The 15,780-nt window shown below is 41.6% G+C and overlaps 1 protein-coding gene across 3 annotated transcripts in view; it reads left to right on the top strand.

Moving 5' to 3' along the window:
- Positions 1–15,780, top strand: part of LOC124614497 (mitochondrial Rho GTPase) — a 174,965-nt gene that overhangs the window by 26,331 nt on the left and 132,854 nt on the right. For all 3 annotated transcript variants that reach the window (XM_047142948.1, XM_047142949.1, XM_047142950.1), the window contains exon 2: positions 6,801–6,994. In XM_047142948.1, coding sequence (XP_046998904.1) covers positions 6,801–6,994 — 194 coding nt within the window. The remainder of the gene's footprint in view (positions 1–6,800; positions 6,995–15,780) is intronic.

Raw genomic sequence — 15,780 nt, forward strand, 5'->3', positions numbered from 1 at the left:
TGCAATATCAAATAAGCTTTGTAAAGTGTACAAACCATCTTCTGTTTTAGCAGTTGACGAATGTATGGTGGCCTTCAGAGGACGGCCAACACTCAAACAATATATGCCAATGAAACCAGTGAAGTGTGGATATAAAGTGTGATGCGTGGCTGATGCTAGTACTGGGTACATCAATAAATTTTGATAACTACACTGGAAAAAGAAATACAAATGATAAGTCTGAATTTTCTTTGGGTGAAGAAGTTGTGCTTATTCTAACAAAGGCAATGGCTTGCAGCAAAACACGGGTAGCATTTGACAATTATTTTACAACAGTACGAATAATGGAAGAGCTACAGTCTCGTGGACTTTATGGCATTGGAACTGTTCGTTTCAAACAGGAAGGATTTGCCTGATATGCTGAAAAAAAATTCTAGACTTAGCAGAGGAGAATTCGAATTTGCTGTCAGGTCATGTGTTGCAGCAGTGAAGTGGCAGGATAGTAAACTTGTTTGTATACTATCAAATTACCACAATCCCAAACACATTACGACTGTTTTGAGAAGAAACAAAGATGGAAGCAGAAGTGAAGTATTCTGCCCACTGGCTGTGGCAGAGTATAATAAAATAATGGGAGGAGTGGATAGATTTGATCAGCTCAATGTTGTCAATTCCTACATTATGTGGAAGCTACAGAAGACAGAAGCAGACCAGCTAACATTTAGATTGCACTTGGCAAGGCAGCTTATCTCTCTGGCTTTTCAAGTTGTAAGCGAAGAGGAAGGCCCATTCATTTTGAAACATCAAAAAGAAGTGTGTCTGGAGTACCAGATGAAGTTCGTCTGGAGAAAGTTGGAACTTATTTGCCTACAACAGGTACAACAAACAGAAGATGCAGCCAATGTAGCACCAAGAACAAAGAAAGGAGAACAAAAGTAATGTGTAGCAACTGTTGTGTACCTTTGTGTGTAGCACCATGCTTCTCTAAACCTTAGTGAACTCAAAGGACAATATGAACGAATACAAATATAAATGAATATAATAGAGGGAAACATTCCACGTGGGAAAAAATATATCTAAAAACAAAGGTGATGTGACTTACCAAATGAAAGCACTGGCAGGTCGATAGACACACAAGCAAACACAAACATAAACACGAAATTCAAGCTTTCGCAACCAACTGCTGCTTCATCAGGAAAGAGGGAAGGAGAGGGAAAGACCAAAGGATGTGGGTTTTAAGGGAGAGGGTAAGGAGTCATTCCAATCCCGGGAGCGGAAAGACTTACCTTAGGGGGAAAAAAGGACAGGTATGCACTCGCGCACACACACACATATCCATCCGCACATACAGACACAAGTAGACATCTGTAAAGGCAAAGAGTTTGGGCAGAGGTGTCAGTCGAGGCGGAAGTACAGAGGCAAAGATGTTGTTGAAAGACAGGTGAGGTATGGGCGGTGGCAACTTGAAATTAGCAGAGATTGAGGCCTGGTGGATAACGAGAAGAGAGGATATACTGAAGGGCAAGTTCCCATCTCCGGAGTTCTGACAGGTTGGTGTTAGTGGGAAGTATCCAGATAACCCGGACGGTGTAACACTGTGCCAAGATGTGCTGGCCGTGCACCAAGGCATGTTTAGACACAGGGTGATCCTCATTACCAACAAACACTGTCTGCCTGTGTCCATTCATGCGAATGGACAGTTTGTTGCTGGTCATTCCCAATTTTTGGTCAGCCTTCAGATCACGGATAGTCTGGGCTTCAGCAGTGGTGATGTTGGGAGTAGGATTAAGGTTTTTTAAGAAGGATTGAGAGGCAAGGCTGGAAGTCAGAAATTCCTGGAAGGTTTGGAGAGGGTGATTTTGAGGAAGAGGAGGTGGGTCCCGCTGTGACGGAGGACGGAACTGTTCCAGGCAGGGTTCAATTTGGATAGTGTCTTGGGGAGTTGCATCATAAGGCTGACCGATCCATCGTCATTCTTCCGACGGACAAGGGTTCCACGACCGTGGTACTTGATTGTCGGGAGTATGTGGCTGAGGGACTGCGTCAGCTTTCAGACAAGACCACATACAAAGTTTGCCAAGGTAATCCCATTCCTGATGTCCAGGCAGAGCTTCAAGGAATCTTCAGAACCTTAGGCCACCTACAAAACCTTTCACCTGACTCCATCAGCCTCTTGACACCACCGACACCCCGCACCCCTACCTTCTACCTTCTTCCTAAAATTCACAAACCCAATCATCCCGGCTGCCCCATAGTAGCTGGTTACCAAGCCCCCACAGAACGTATCTCTGCCTACGTAGATCAACACCTTCAACCCATTACATGCAGTCTCCCATCCATCATCAAAGACACCAACCACTTTCTCGAATGCCTGGAATCCTTACCCAATCTGTTACCCCCGGAAACCATCCTTGTAACCATTGATGCCACTTCCTTATACACAAATATTCCGCATGTCCAGGGCCTCGCTGCGATGGAGCACTTCCTTTCACGCCGATCACCTACCACCCTACCTAAAACCTCTTTCCTCATTACCTTAGCCAGCTTCATCCTGACCCACAACTTCTTCACTTTTGAAGGCCAGACATACCAGCAATTAAAGGGAACAGCCATGGGTACCAGGATGGTCCCCTCGTACGCCAACCTATTCATGGGTCGCTTAGAGGAAGCCTTCTTGTTACCCAGGCCTGCCAACCCAAAGTTTGGTACAGATTTATTGATGACATCTTCATGATCTGGACTCACAGTGAAGAAGAACTCCAGAATTTCCTCTCCAACCTCAACTCCTTTGGTTCCATCAGATTCACCTGGTCCTACTCCAAATCCCGTGCCACTTTCCTTGACGTTGACCTCCATCTGTCCGATGGCCAGCTTCACACGTCCGTCCACATCAAACCAAGCAACAGTACCTCCATTATGACAGCTGCCACCCATTCCACATCAAACGGTCCCTTCCCTACAGCCTAGGTCTTCGTGGCAAACGAATCTGCTCCAGTCCGGAATCCCTGAACCATTACACCAACAACCTGAAAGCAGCTTTCGCATCCCGCAACTACCCTCCTGACCTGGTACAGAAGCAAATAATCAGAGCCACTTCCTCATCCCCTCAAACCGAGAACCTCCCACAGAAGATCCACAAAAGTGCCCCACTTTTGACAGGATACTTTCCGGGACTGGATCAGACTCTGAATGTGGCTCTCCAGCAGGGATACGACTTCCTCAAATCCTGCCCTGAAATGAGATCCATCCTTCATGAAATCCTCCCCACTCCACCAAGAGTGTCTTTCTGCCGTCCACATAACCTTCGTAACCTCTTAGTTCATCCCTATGAAATCCCCAAACCACCTTCCCTACCCTCTGGCTCCTACCCTTGTAACTGCTGCCGTTGTAAAACCTGTCCCATGCACCCTCCCACCACTACCTACTCCAGTCCTGTAACCCGGAAGGTGTACACGATCAAAGGCAGAGTCACATGTGAAAGCACCCACGTGATTTACCAACTGACCTGCCTACACTGTGAAGCTTTCTATGTGGGAATGACCAGCAACAAACTGTCCATTCGCATGAATGGACACAGGCAGACAGTGTTTGTTGGTAATAAGGATCACCCTGTGGCTAAACATGCCTTGGTGCACGGCCAGCACATCTTGGCACAGTGTTACACAGTCCGGGTTATCTGGATACTTCCCATTAACACCAACCTGTCAGAACTCCGGAGATGGGAACTTGCCCTTCAGTATATCCTCTCTTCTCGTTATCCGCCAGGCCTCAACCTCCGCCAATTTCAAGTTGCCACCGCCCATACCTCACCTGTCTTTCAACAACATCTTTGCCTCTGTACTTCCGCCTTGACTGACATCTCTGCCCAAACTCTTTGCCTTTACAGATGTCTGCTTGTGTCTGTGTATGTGCGGTTGGATATGTGTGTGTGTGCGAGTGTATACCTGTCCTTTTTTCCCCCTAAGGTAAGTCTTTCCGCTCCCGGGATTGGAATGACTCCTTACCCTCTCCCTCTCCTTCCCTCTTTCCTGATGAAGCAGCCGTTGGTTACGAAAGTTTGAATTTCGTGTGTTTGTTTGTGTGTCTATCGACCTGCCAGTGCTTTCATTTGGTAAGTCACATCATCTTTGTTTTTAGATATACAAATATAAATGTAATGTTTGACATGTTTTTTGTACTAAAAAATAAAGGATATACATTTTTTGAAATTAGCAAGTGAAGTTACTCCGGAGTTCGGTGGGAACAGTAGTTCCCACTAATTTTTTTGTACTCTCGGGCTAAACTCTCACTTTCAAGATTTAAACTATGATTTTATGAATGGTTTCCTAGCCCAATAAGGTATTCATAAAAAGTCTACAACTTCTGGAAATAATTTGGTCACTAAAGGGTTATACAAAATTAGAGGGTCCACTATCCACAAAGTCCAGTTTTATTCTACAAAAATGTCTTTACAAGAGTAATAATAGATTAGTGGTGGTTTGTTATATCTCCTTCAGCTATGTAGGAACAGTGTACAACTTAATTAGGTTACATTGAGGCAGGATATTGTTCCAAAGCCATGCAGAATTTGTTTACTAACTAACCTAGTGGAAGTAGCTGTTATGTAACTTAACAAGCATCAACTCACACAGCACTGTAACAAAAAAAAAATTATATCCACATTGAATGAACAAATTGAGTATTCCCGAAGAGAGATGTTCATGTGCATAATGCTAAAATGGGTAGACCACATGTGGACGCTAGATTTGAAGTTCAATACCAAGTTCCCTTCCTGAGGTGGTGGTGGTGAAGGGTTATCTATATCTACTTATTCCTGTTTCCTTTTATTCTCTTCTTAAATTATATCATAAATTTGTAATTGCCTACTTCCAAACTCATGCATTTTTCTTTAAAAAATAAGTTTAATTGCTGTAAGTACATAGAGGATAACATGAAAATGCAGACAAAAGAAATGCACGCAGCTCCATCTGTATGGAGTGCTGCATGGGCAACAATGCCCATGGCCACAACTGCTTAGCACAATTTTGCTGTGCAGTGGTGGCCATGGGTATTGGCTAAGAGGTCTGTGTGGAGCACTATAGCCCGCATAAAGTAATAATTTGCAGTCCCTAGTAGTCATAATGCAGCTTAAAAGTCTTCAAGTTATTGACTGATGTGGTTGTTGCCACCATTTGGTCTCCGCTATTTGTGATTATCTCAGTGAGCTTCATTGTGCTGCCTTCTCAGTTGCATTTCTTGCATCCCAACTCATGTGCATTTTTCAAGGAATGAACTGACCGACTGTTTGGCTGGAAGAGCACTTACTTGCTCCCTATTCGCTTCACTAATCCCAAGTGAGGATTTGCAGGTGTACATGAGATTTCTGTTCACCCAGAAATGGATTTACATTTGGTGTTCTACTGCCCCCATCTAATATATCCAGCACAATCGTGGAGACTACTGTAAGGAAGGAATCCACAGTCCTTTGTTGTCTTGGCATCAGTCATACCAAGTCAACCAATAGTTTTATTTTCTGTAACTAGCCACCCTGATATTGTGGTTTTGGAGCCTTGCAGACGATAGCTCATATCTTGGTGGAACACCCCTTTGTTTTTGGCCCCTCACGTCAAGTATGGACCTCAGGACGCATTGCCTCTAATATTGGGGGGTGATTCATGGATCGTTGACCTGGTTCTCGGTTTTCTCCAAGAAAGTGGATTTTATTCTCAGCTATAAGGTTTTATTTTACCTCCAGAGCAGGGGCAGGGTGATTGGGGATGGGGTATCTCCCGCTCTGTGCTAGCTCTGTGGGTTCCCTTAACCATTTCCTTGAGCAGGCTACTCTTTCATCCCTTTTACTCTGTTGTAATTGCTTTTAGATTTGGTTTGCATTCTTTCTGCTGCATACAGTTTTCTATTCTAGTTGTCACACTCTATTGAATAGTGGGTGCTCTTGCCTGTAATAGATTAGGTGTGGGACTGCTGTGGGTGAGACATTTCTTGTCGCATGCTGACCCCGGGGTGCTCACCTGCTGACTTCCTTATTTCCTTAATCTTCCTTCTGTTCTTGGCAGAACAAGAAATGCGTATTATGTTTTTAGCTTTTCCGCTTTTGCTGTTATGAATCTCCTGACTAGATCAGGAAAGGTTCTCAGCAGATGTCTCTATTTCTGGATGCATCATTCTCGTATCGGGGGACTGATGACCTTTTGTATGGTCACTTCCCACCCCCACTCCCTCCCCCTCAGTCAGTCAGTCAGTCAGTCAACCAACCAACCATCCTACCTCCGAATCACCTTAATCGTGTGCCACACCCTGCCGACTCTAGTACCTGTGCATCACGTGCCCAGCCTGTGCACCTGCCATCCCTCCTTCCCTCCCTCCCTCCCTCCCTCCCTCCCTCCACATTCCTAGCCAACAAACTTGCTGCCTCCCTGTGAATGGCTAGCTACCCCCCTTCCAGCTTCTCTCTCCCTCCCTCCCTCCCTCCCTCCCTCCCTCCCTCCCTCCCTCCCTCCCTCCCTCCCTCCCTCCCCTACCACTCCATCCAACATAAACCCCATCCCACCATACCCCACCTGCCGACATGCAATCCTGGCATTGTGTGTCCAACTGGCACACAATATAGGGTCACTGTGTGTGTGTGTGTGTGTGTGTGTGTGTGTGTGTGTGTGTGCGTGCGTGCGTGCGTGTGCAAAGTTTCCTTTCTCTTTTTGATGTGCCTGTCAATGTCTCAGTGCTTCTGCTATTCAGTAATTTGGTGTATGTTACTCATGGAATGGAATGACTGGACTTCAAATAATTTTGAATTTGTCAGAGTTATTTGAAATTTGTGCCTGCAGGATGTTCCGCTCTGGGATGCGTCGGAATGTTAGAATGCTTCTTGTCGGTGAAAGAGGTGTAGGAAAAACATCGCTTATCCTCTCACTCGTCAGTGAAGAATTTCCTGAAGACGTACCTAGCAAGGCGGAAGAAATTATAATCCCACCAGATGTTACACCTGAACAAGTACCTACACACATTGTAGATTATTCAGGTAAGTGGATTTAATTAAGGCAATATGATACTTGACAGGCCAGTTGGTCTCATTGGAGTTCATTCTCATGGGCTTTTATATATTGGCTTTGTGGTGTTCAAACATTAACATGTGATACATCTGTCTATTGCACATGAAAGCGTAGCTATGTCAGTTATTCTCAGACATTAACTTTAGCAGTATAAACTTAGATTTAAGGTTTTTATTTCTTTTGGATAATAATGTAGTATTTCAGAGTTTGGTGTGTAAAAATCTTGATACACATGTATTTGTATAACATCACTGTTTGATTTCCTCTGAAATGCATCACACACTACTGTGTAGTGTAGAAGAAGGGGAGGATGTATAACTTTATAATTTGGACTTGTTGTTTTGAGTGTCAGCCTTGCTGAGTGATTGCCTTCACAGGGTCTCAGATCAGATAAAGTTATTTCCTTTATTTTTCAGTCTTCTGTATTTTGGTGATACAGTAGTTGGAGTAACTTTTCTTTTTCTTCTTCACTTCTGAATGTAAAGTACCTATTCTTTCCCACTGGACTCGCATTCGGGAGGACGACGGTTCAATCCCGTCTCCGGCCATCCTGATTTAGGTTTTCTGTGATTTCCCTAAATCGTTTCAGGCAAATGCCGGGATGGTTCCTTTGAAAGGGCACGGCCGATTTCCTTCCCAATCCTTCCCTAATCCGAGCTTGCGCTCCGTCTCTAATGACCTCGTTGTCGACGGGACGTTGAACACTAACCACCACCACCACCACCACCACCACCACCACCTATTCTTTCCCTGTTCAGATGTTTTGTCTGCTGAAAGAATTTCGTAAAATCTCTTGAAGTTGAAATTCAACTACTCTTCAAATTTTTTACCTGTTGATCTTGTCTTACAGCATTGGCCATTAATGAACAACTTAAAAAAGAGAAATTGTTCTTTTAGGATTTTCTGGAACTTTGCAAACACAATAAAGTTTTACTTCAAACACTGTAATCAATCTGAGATCCTTTATTTTTGTCTTGAAAGCACATTTTCATCGAGCTTTGGCCGCCTACAACAAATGTGGTATCCTGAGAGCTCCATCAGTCATCTCTTTTCAGATGACCCCGCATTTCATGTTTCCTTACTCTGTCTCCCACAGTTTGAATAATAGGTTGCACTCAAAAAATCAGCAGAACCAAAACAATAGGTTTAGTGTTGAGCCAAAAAATTCCAGTAGTCTTACAAATGGAAAATGAAAATGTGGACGTTGTGGGAAACTTCTAGTACTCGGGTACTTTTTCTCTCTTCAGGTAATACCATACATCTCTTCAGGTAATACCATTCACCAAGTAGAATACAAAAAAGTTACATTTTACTTCGTATGTTTTTGATACTTCAGGATGAAAAATTTCCACAGATTTCCAGCTTTATGTTGTGTGAAATACATTTTGTTCCTATGGGGTATCATTGATTACTGAACCAGCAAAGAGCCATTTCCAGGTAACAGAAATGAAATTTCTCCATTCTTGCAAACAAAAGGAAAAAAATGAATGAAATAGAGATTTAGCATTTTCATTAAAAAAAGGTATAATTTTTATGTAGAGAAAGTGTTCCTGCAGTACCCCTTGAGTTTGTGTGATGGAAATGTTGCTGAGAAGGGACCAAGAGGAAGACCTCTTGATAATTGGGATGAGATCTTCAAGAATCTCAAAACTGGGAACCTCAGCTGGCATCGGTTATAAAAACAAGAATTGTGCTGTGACAAAGCATTGTAAAGGACATTCTTAACAGGCTCCTAGAATATAGAGGTGATGGTGTCACAAGCATATGAAAACTTTTCAAGCTAACAATACCAAGTACAGCCAGAGTATTAATTGGCACACTTAGAATTTGTTTTCAGCCAACAGCTTAACTTTCAATCTCACAAAAACTCATTTATACAGTTTAAAACTAATAATGACTATTACAAGATTCATAGACATATGTGTATCATTGATCATGTAATGGATGAAATTTAGTGAAACTTTTCAACCTCATCTGGCATATTTATTGTTCTGAAAAAAATTGGAAACACTGTCAGCAGTCAGTTACGTGCTTCAGTCCACAATCTTTTCACTTTTTTCCGATGTTCACTGGTGAAATACACTGAGTTGTTCTATTTAAGCTCCCACAGAAATGTTCGGGGTGTTCTCCCACAATGCTGCACAAGCCGTACTTGAGTTTGTGCACTATTACTATAAGTTGGTAGGTTGCTCCAGGAACCCTCTGTGGTAAAGACTCACCTTTTCAGTACCAGAGTAATCATCTTTGTTCATTGAACTAGAAGTATATGGCCGATTACATGGAGAATAGAGTTTCCTAATGACAGGATTCTGTGTGATATAGAACTAGAGACTGGTGTTGTGATTGGAGATATCAACTTACAAATGAATTTCCCTTAATTGCATAATGATAAAGTCTCGACATGTATCTGTGTGGGCATCAAATTTCATTTTATCGTTGTTCATCAAATAATTTGTAGAATTGTGATTTTTTTTTTCATTAGTGGGTTTATTTCCGTGAATGATGTGATTGTTGCTGGTCTTCCATAGGTAGCACACTTCTAAATAGTGCATAGTATTCACCCCCATGTAAAAGTTGCCTCATTCACATGAAATCCTATAAGCAACAACTTATGTAGGGCTCATTTGCTGTTTGCCAGACACAGAAGTGCCATGGTTTTAGCTGGGAGGCAAAAGACAGTTTTAAATTAGTGTTTTCTCTGTCACTATTCTAACTTTTGTATGCTCTTTGTAGCACATGACATTCTCCACTTTAGATTTTATTGCCATTTCCTAAATCAGTATAGTAGGAAATACTTTGTTGTTGTTGTTTCTAGAATGAATTTTCAGTCTGCAGTAGAGTATGCACTGATTTGAAACTCTCTAGTAGATTAAAACTGTGTGCCAAACCAGGACTTGACGGTGGGACCTTTGCTTTTGACAGACAAGTGCTCTTCTGACAGAGCTGTCCATGCACGATCCATGACCTGCCCTCACAGCCTTACTTCTGCCAGCTGTGATTTATAATTGAATAGTTCATTTCTTAGAGCACCTTGCGGAAAGCAGTGGTCTCAGGTTCAGGTCGAGGTCCAGCACATACTTTTAATATGTCAGGAAGTTGTTGTTGTGGTCTTCGCCCTAAATGTTGGTTTAATGCAGCTCTCCACGCTAATCTATCCTGTGCAACCCACTTCATCTGTACTTAGCTGGTGCTGCCGCTTAAATACATTTGAACCTGCTTGCTATAGTCAAGCCTTTGCCTATCTCTACAATTGCACCCCACACCCCGTCTTTCAGTACCAAATTGACTATTTCCTGATATCTCTGAATGTATCCTGTCAGTATCTCTCTGCTTTTAGACAAGTTGTGCCATAAATTTCCACATTTTGATTCAGTGCCTATTTATTAATTATCTGGTCTACCTGTCTCTGTTTCAGCATTCTTCTGCAGCACCACATTTAAAAGGCTTCTATTCTGTTCATTGCTCACATTTCACATTTGTGCAATGGCACGATCCAGACTAACACCTTCAGAATGAACTTCCTAATATATGAATTTATATTCGGTGTTAACAGTTTTCTCTTTTTCAGAAACGCTTTTTTTGCAGTCGCTACAATGCTGTTCATATACTCATTGTTAAGGCCACTGTAACTAATTTTGCTGCCCAAGTAGCAAAACCAATGTACTACTTTGAGTGTCTCTTTTCCTTATCTGATTCATTCAGCATTGTCTGATTTAATTTGTTACATTGCAATATCCTTGTTTACTTTTGTTGATACTCATGATATAATCTCTTTTTCAGTACACTGTCTGTTTTGACTGAAATTTCTCGTTTTGAGAATTGTGAACGACAAATCTACTTTTCTTGGTAAAAAATTTTCTAAGGCCAAGACCGAGTAAATACTTATTTATTTTCCCCAGCAAACAGTGTTGACAGTCTCTGCTATCTTCAAAAATTTTTATTGAAAGACGTGCACATTGTGAGTTGAAACCTCAAGCCAAGTTGTTGTGTTAGTAGATAAAATGTAGCACATTATGCAAACGTTTGACAAAAATAAAGCATTTACAATCAAAAAGCGCCTTGTGCATGTGAGCATGTCTATATATGTAACACTGACAGATGATTCTTAAATCTTAAAAAAAAAAACCACAATATACAATACAATGTGCACTACTGGCCATTAAAATTGCTACACCAAGAAGAAATGCCGATGATAAACGAGTATTCATTGGACAAATATATTATACTAGAACTGACATGTGATTACATTTTCACACAATTTGGGTGCATAGATCCTGAAAAATCAGTAACCAGAACAACCACCTCTGGCTGTAATAACGGCCTTGATATGCCTGGGCATTGAGTCAAACAGAGCTTGGATGGCGTGTACAGGTACAGCTGCCCATGCAGCTTCAACACGATACCACAGTTCATCAAGAGTAGTGACTGGCTTATTGTGACGAGCCAGTTGCTCGGCTACCATTGACCTGATGTTTTCAATTGGTGAGAGATCTGGAGAATGTGCTGGCCAGGGCAGCAGTCGAACATTTTCTGTATCCAGAAAGGCCCATACATGACCTGCAACATGTGGTCGTGCATTATCCTGCTGAAATGTAGGGTTTCGCAGGGATCGAATGAAGGGTAGAGCCACAGGTCGTAACACATCTGAAACGTAATGTCCACTGTTCAAAGTGCCGTCAATGCGAAGAAGAGGTGACTGAGACGTGTAACCAATGGCACCCAAGACCATCACGCCGGGTGATACGCCAGTATGGCGCTGACAAATACATGCTTCCAATGTGGGTTCACCGCAGTGTCGCCAAACATGGATGTGACCATCATGATGCTGTAAACAGAACCTGGATTCATCCAAAAAAATGACATTTTGCCATTCGTGCACCCAGGTTCGTCGTTGAGTACACCACGCAAGCGCTCCTGTCTGTGATGCAGCATCAAGGGTAACCACAGCCATGGTCTCTGAGCTGATAGTCCATGCTGCTGCAAACATCGTCGAACTGTTCGTGCAGATGGTTGTTGTCTTGCAAACGTCCCAATTTGTTGACTCAGGGATTGAGACGTGGCTGCACGATCCGTTACAGCCATGCGGATAAGATGCCTGTTATTTCGACTGCTGGTGATACAAGGCCGTTGGGATCCAGCATGGCGTTCCGTATTACGCTCGTGAACCCATCGATTCCATATTCTTCTGACAGTCATTGGATCTTGACCAGTGCAAGCAGCAATGTTGCGATACTTATAAACCACAATCGCGATAGGCTACAATCCAACCTTTATCAAAGTCTGAAACATGATGGTACGCATTTCTCCTCCTTACACGAGGCATCACAACAATGTTTCACCAGGCAACTCCAGCAACTGCTGTTTGTGTATGAGAAATCAGTTGGAAACTTTCCTCATGTCAGCATGTTGTAGGTGTCGCCGCCGGTGCCAACCTTGTGTGAATGCTGTGAAAAGCTAATCATTAGCATATCACAGCATCTTCTTCCTGTCGGTTAAATTTCACGTCTGTAGCACATCTTCGTAGTGTAGCAATTTTAATGGCCAGTAGTGTATAATACCACATATATTTACGTTAATTTGACTTGTTTCATTCATTGATGAACCACTGTAGATGGTGTATATGGTACAATTGAGTGGTTAGAAGTTGTATCATGTATGCTGTCCAAGGTAATTCATCAATGATTGAAACATTGTCAAGCTAATGTAAACTTATATGCTAGTGTACTGTATGCTGTGTTTTGTAAGCACTACACATACAGACATGGCCACGTGCACAAGTTGTTTTTTGATTGTAAACATTTTATTTTTGATAAAACTTTGCATAATGTGCTACATTTTATCTACTAAAATGACCACATGGCATAAGATGCAACTAACAATGAACACGACTTGTAGCAAAAATATTTGAAGCTCACAAGATGACAGCAAAGCCTGTTGAAACTGGTTGTCAAAAATAACTAAGTATTTATGTGATCTTGGCTATAGAAAGTTTTCTATTATCCATTTCGTTCAGTTGATCTTCAAAGTCCTCTGTGATCTCTGACAGAATTACGATATAATCAGCAAACTTCAAAGTTTTTATTTCATCTCCCAGAACTTTGCTTCGTTTCCAAATTTTTATTTTGTTTTGTATACTGCTTGCTCAATGTAAAGAGTGAATTACATCAGCATTAGTCTACAATCCTGTCATTCGTGCTTGTTCACTACCGCTTCCATTTAAAGCCCTTCAAGTCTTACAATTGCACTCTAGTTTCTGTGCAAGTTGTAGATAATCTTCTACTCCCTGTTATCTGCAGAATTTTAAAGTGTATTCCAGTCAACATTGTCGAAAGCATTCACTCAATCTGCAAATACTATGAATGTAGGTTTGCCTTTCTTGAGACAATCGTCTTAGGTAAAGCTTAGGGTGCCTCTGGCCTCCTTCATTCCTACATTTTTCTGGAACTCATCTGATCTTCTCTGAGGTCATTGTCTACCAATTTTTCCATTGTGAAAATAACTCAGTAATCTTATCAAGCAAATGGCTTGGTAATATTCACACTTGTCTGTACCTGCCTCCTGTAGAGTAGGAATTATGACATTCTAAAGATTTCCAGAAAAATGAAGTGAAATGATGATGATGATGATGATGATGATGATGATGATGATGATGATGAGGAGGAGGAGGATGACGACGACGACACACAAGAGTCAGTCCCGAGTGGAGAAAATCGCTGACTTGGTCTGGAATCGAAGCCGGGGATCAAGAGGCAGCAACGCTAACCACAAGACCATGAGCTGCTACAGTTTTCCATAAATAACTACAACCAGTCATGTTTAGTGTGGTTCAATTTTTATTACACTGTAGCCAGTTCAGAGATACATAGTGACTTTTCTTCATATGGTACGCAATTTCGCAATTTTCTTGATTGTGCAATTTGGGGGGGGAGGGGGGGGTGTAGAGTTATTAGTATCCATGGGTTTAATCCTGGTGTACACATTACTGTGGAAAAGATAATTTATGTTTTCCATTCATGTCACAACACAACCCAAACTTCGCCACAAGCATCAACTTCCATGTGTTTTAGAATATGTTACATCTTCTGAAAACTTTTCCTCATCATTGTCACAGTGTTCCTCATCCATAATGGATAAAACTTTTATTACATCTTTCTTGAAATCTGAACATTCTTTTATGTCTTCTGTACCATGTGGAATAGTTTTCTCACAGTATGTTATAAGGATATCAATAATACCGAAGGAATGTTGTCTCTTCCTGGTACCTTGTTTTGACTTGCGTCTTTCAGTGCTTTGTCAATTACATCATCCCTCCCATCTTATCTTCATCCATGTCATCATCTCTCCCCATAATATTGTCTTCATTCCACTTCCCTTGTATGACCCTTCTACATATCCCTTCCACCTTTCAGCATTTTCTTCTTTGCGTAGTACTGGTTTGCCATCTGAGCCCTTGTTATTCATACATCTGCTTTTCTTTTCTGCAGAGATCTCTTTAATTTTCGTATGTTCGACACCTATCATTGCCCTCATTATGCATACTTCTGCAGCTGTGCATTTGTCCCCTAACCATACCTACTTTGCCATGTTGCGCTTCCTGTCAGTCTAATTTTTAGATGTCTGTAATCCCATTTGCCTGCCTCACTTGAGGCATTTTTATATTTTCTCTTTTCATCATTTAAATTCAATATCTTGTACGCTATTCAGGGGTTTCTACTTGGCCTTGGTGATTGAATCCTGTGCTGCCTTCACTATTTCATCTCTCAAAGCTACCCATTTGTTTTCTCTTGGATTCCTTTTCCTGTTTCAGTCAATCAGTTTTCAGTTTATCCAGATTAATCTCCTTAATTTCTTACCTTCCTTCAATTTATTCGACTTTAATCTACAGATTGTAACCAATAAATTGTGGTCAGCATCAGCTCCTGGCAGTGTTTCTGAGTTTAAAATATTGTTTCTGAATCTATTTCTAATTATTATGTCATTTTTCTGAACTCTTCCATTGTCTTCATGTCCATTCCACAAACACTAATGTTAAATGGTCATTAAATCAGGTTTTAGGAATGATTAAATTGTGCTTTGTGCAAAATTGTACCAGGTGGCATCCCCTTTGATTCCTTTCCCCAGTTTATGTTCTCCCACAGTTTTTCCTTCTCCCCAGTTTTCTACTATTGCATTTCAGTCCACCCATTACAACTAAGTTCATCATCTTGGGTCTAATAGGCATATAAACTTGTCCTATCGCATTAAACAATGGAAACTCCAGGATGGAAAGTATCAATATTATGAAAAGAATAGTTGCTACTCACTATATAGCTGTGATGCTGATTCGCAGATAGGCACAACAAAAAGACTTTCAGAAAATGAGCTTTTCGCCAGCAGGACCTTCATCGGAAATAGACATCATACGCCTGCACATTCACGCAAATACAACTCACACATGCATGACCACAGTCTCTGGTTGCTGAGACCAGACTGCAGTTGTTGTACTATAGTATGCTTGTACTTGCAACTAACTTAAGCTTCCACATCCCATCTCTCCCTATATATTTGAAAGAATGTTGGCTGAGGAGGGGAGGGCATGAAAGATAGTGGGGACATTTTAGGCAGTTTGGAAGGTTAGGAAAGATTATTCAAATGTGGACTGACAAACAACATAACAGATGTTCATAGCGGCCCAAGAGCCTGGCTTGTTTGTTAACTCTCTGATGAGAAACTTTAACCCAATGCTCTGGTTTTAAATCAAGTCTTTTCGATGTAA

The sequence above is a fragment of the Schistocerca americana genome, chromosome 1 (assembly GCF_021461395.2).
Source record: "Schistocerca americana isolate TAMUIC-IGC-003095 chromosome 1, iqSchAmer2.1, whole genome shotgun sequence".
In the NCBI taxonomy this organism is placed as follows: Eukaryota; Metazoa; Arthropoda; class Insecta; order Orthoptera; family Acrididae; genus Schistocerca; species Schistocerca americana.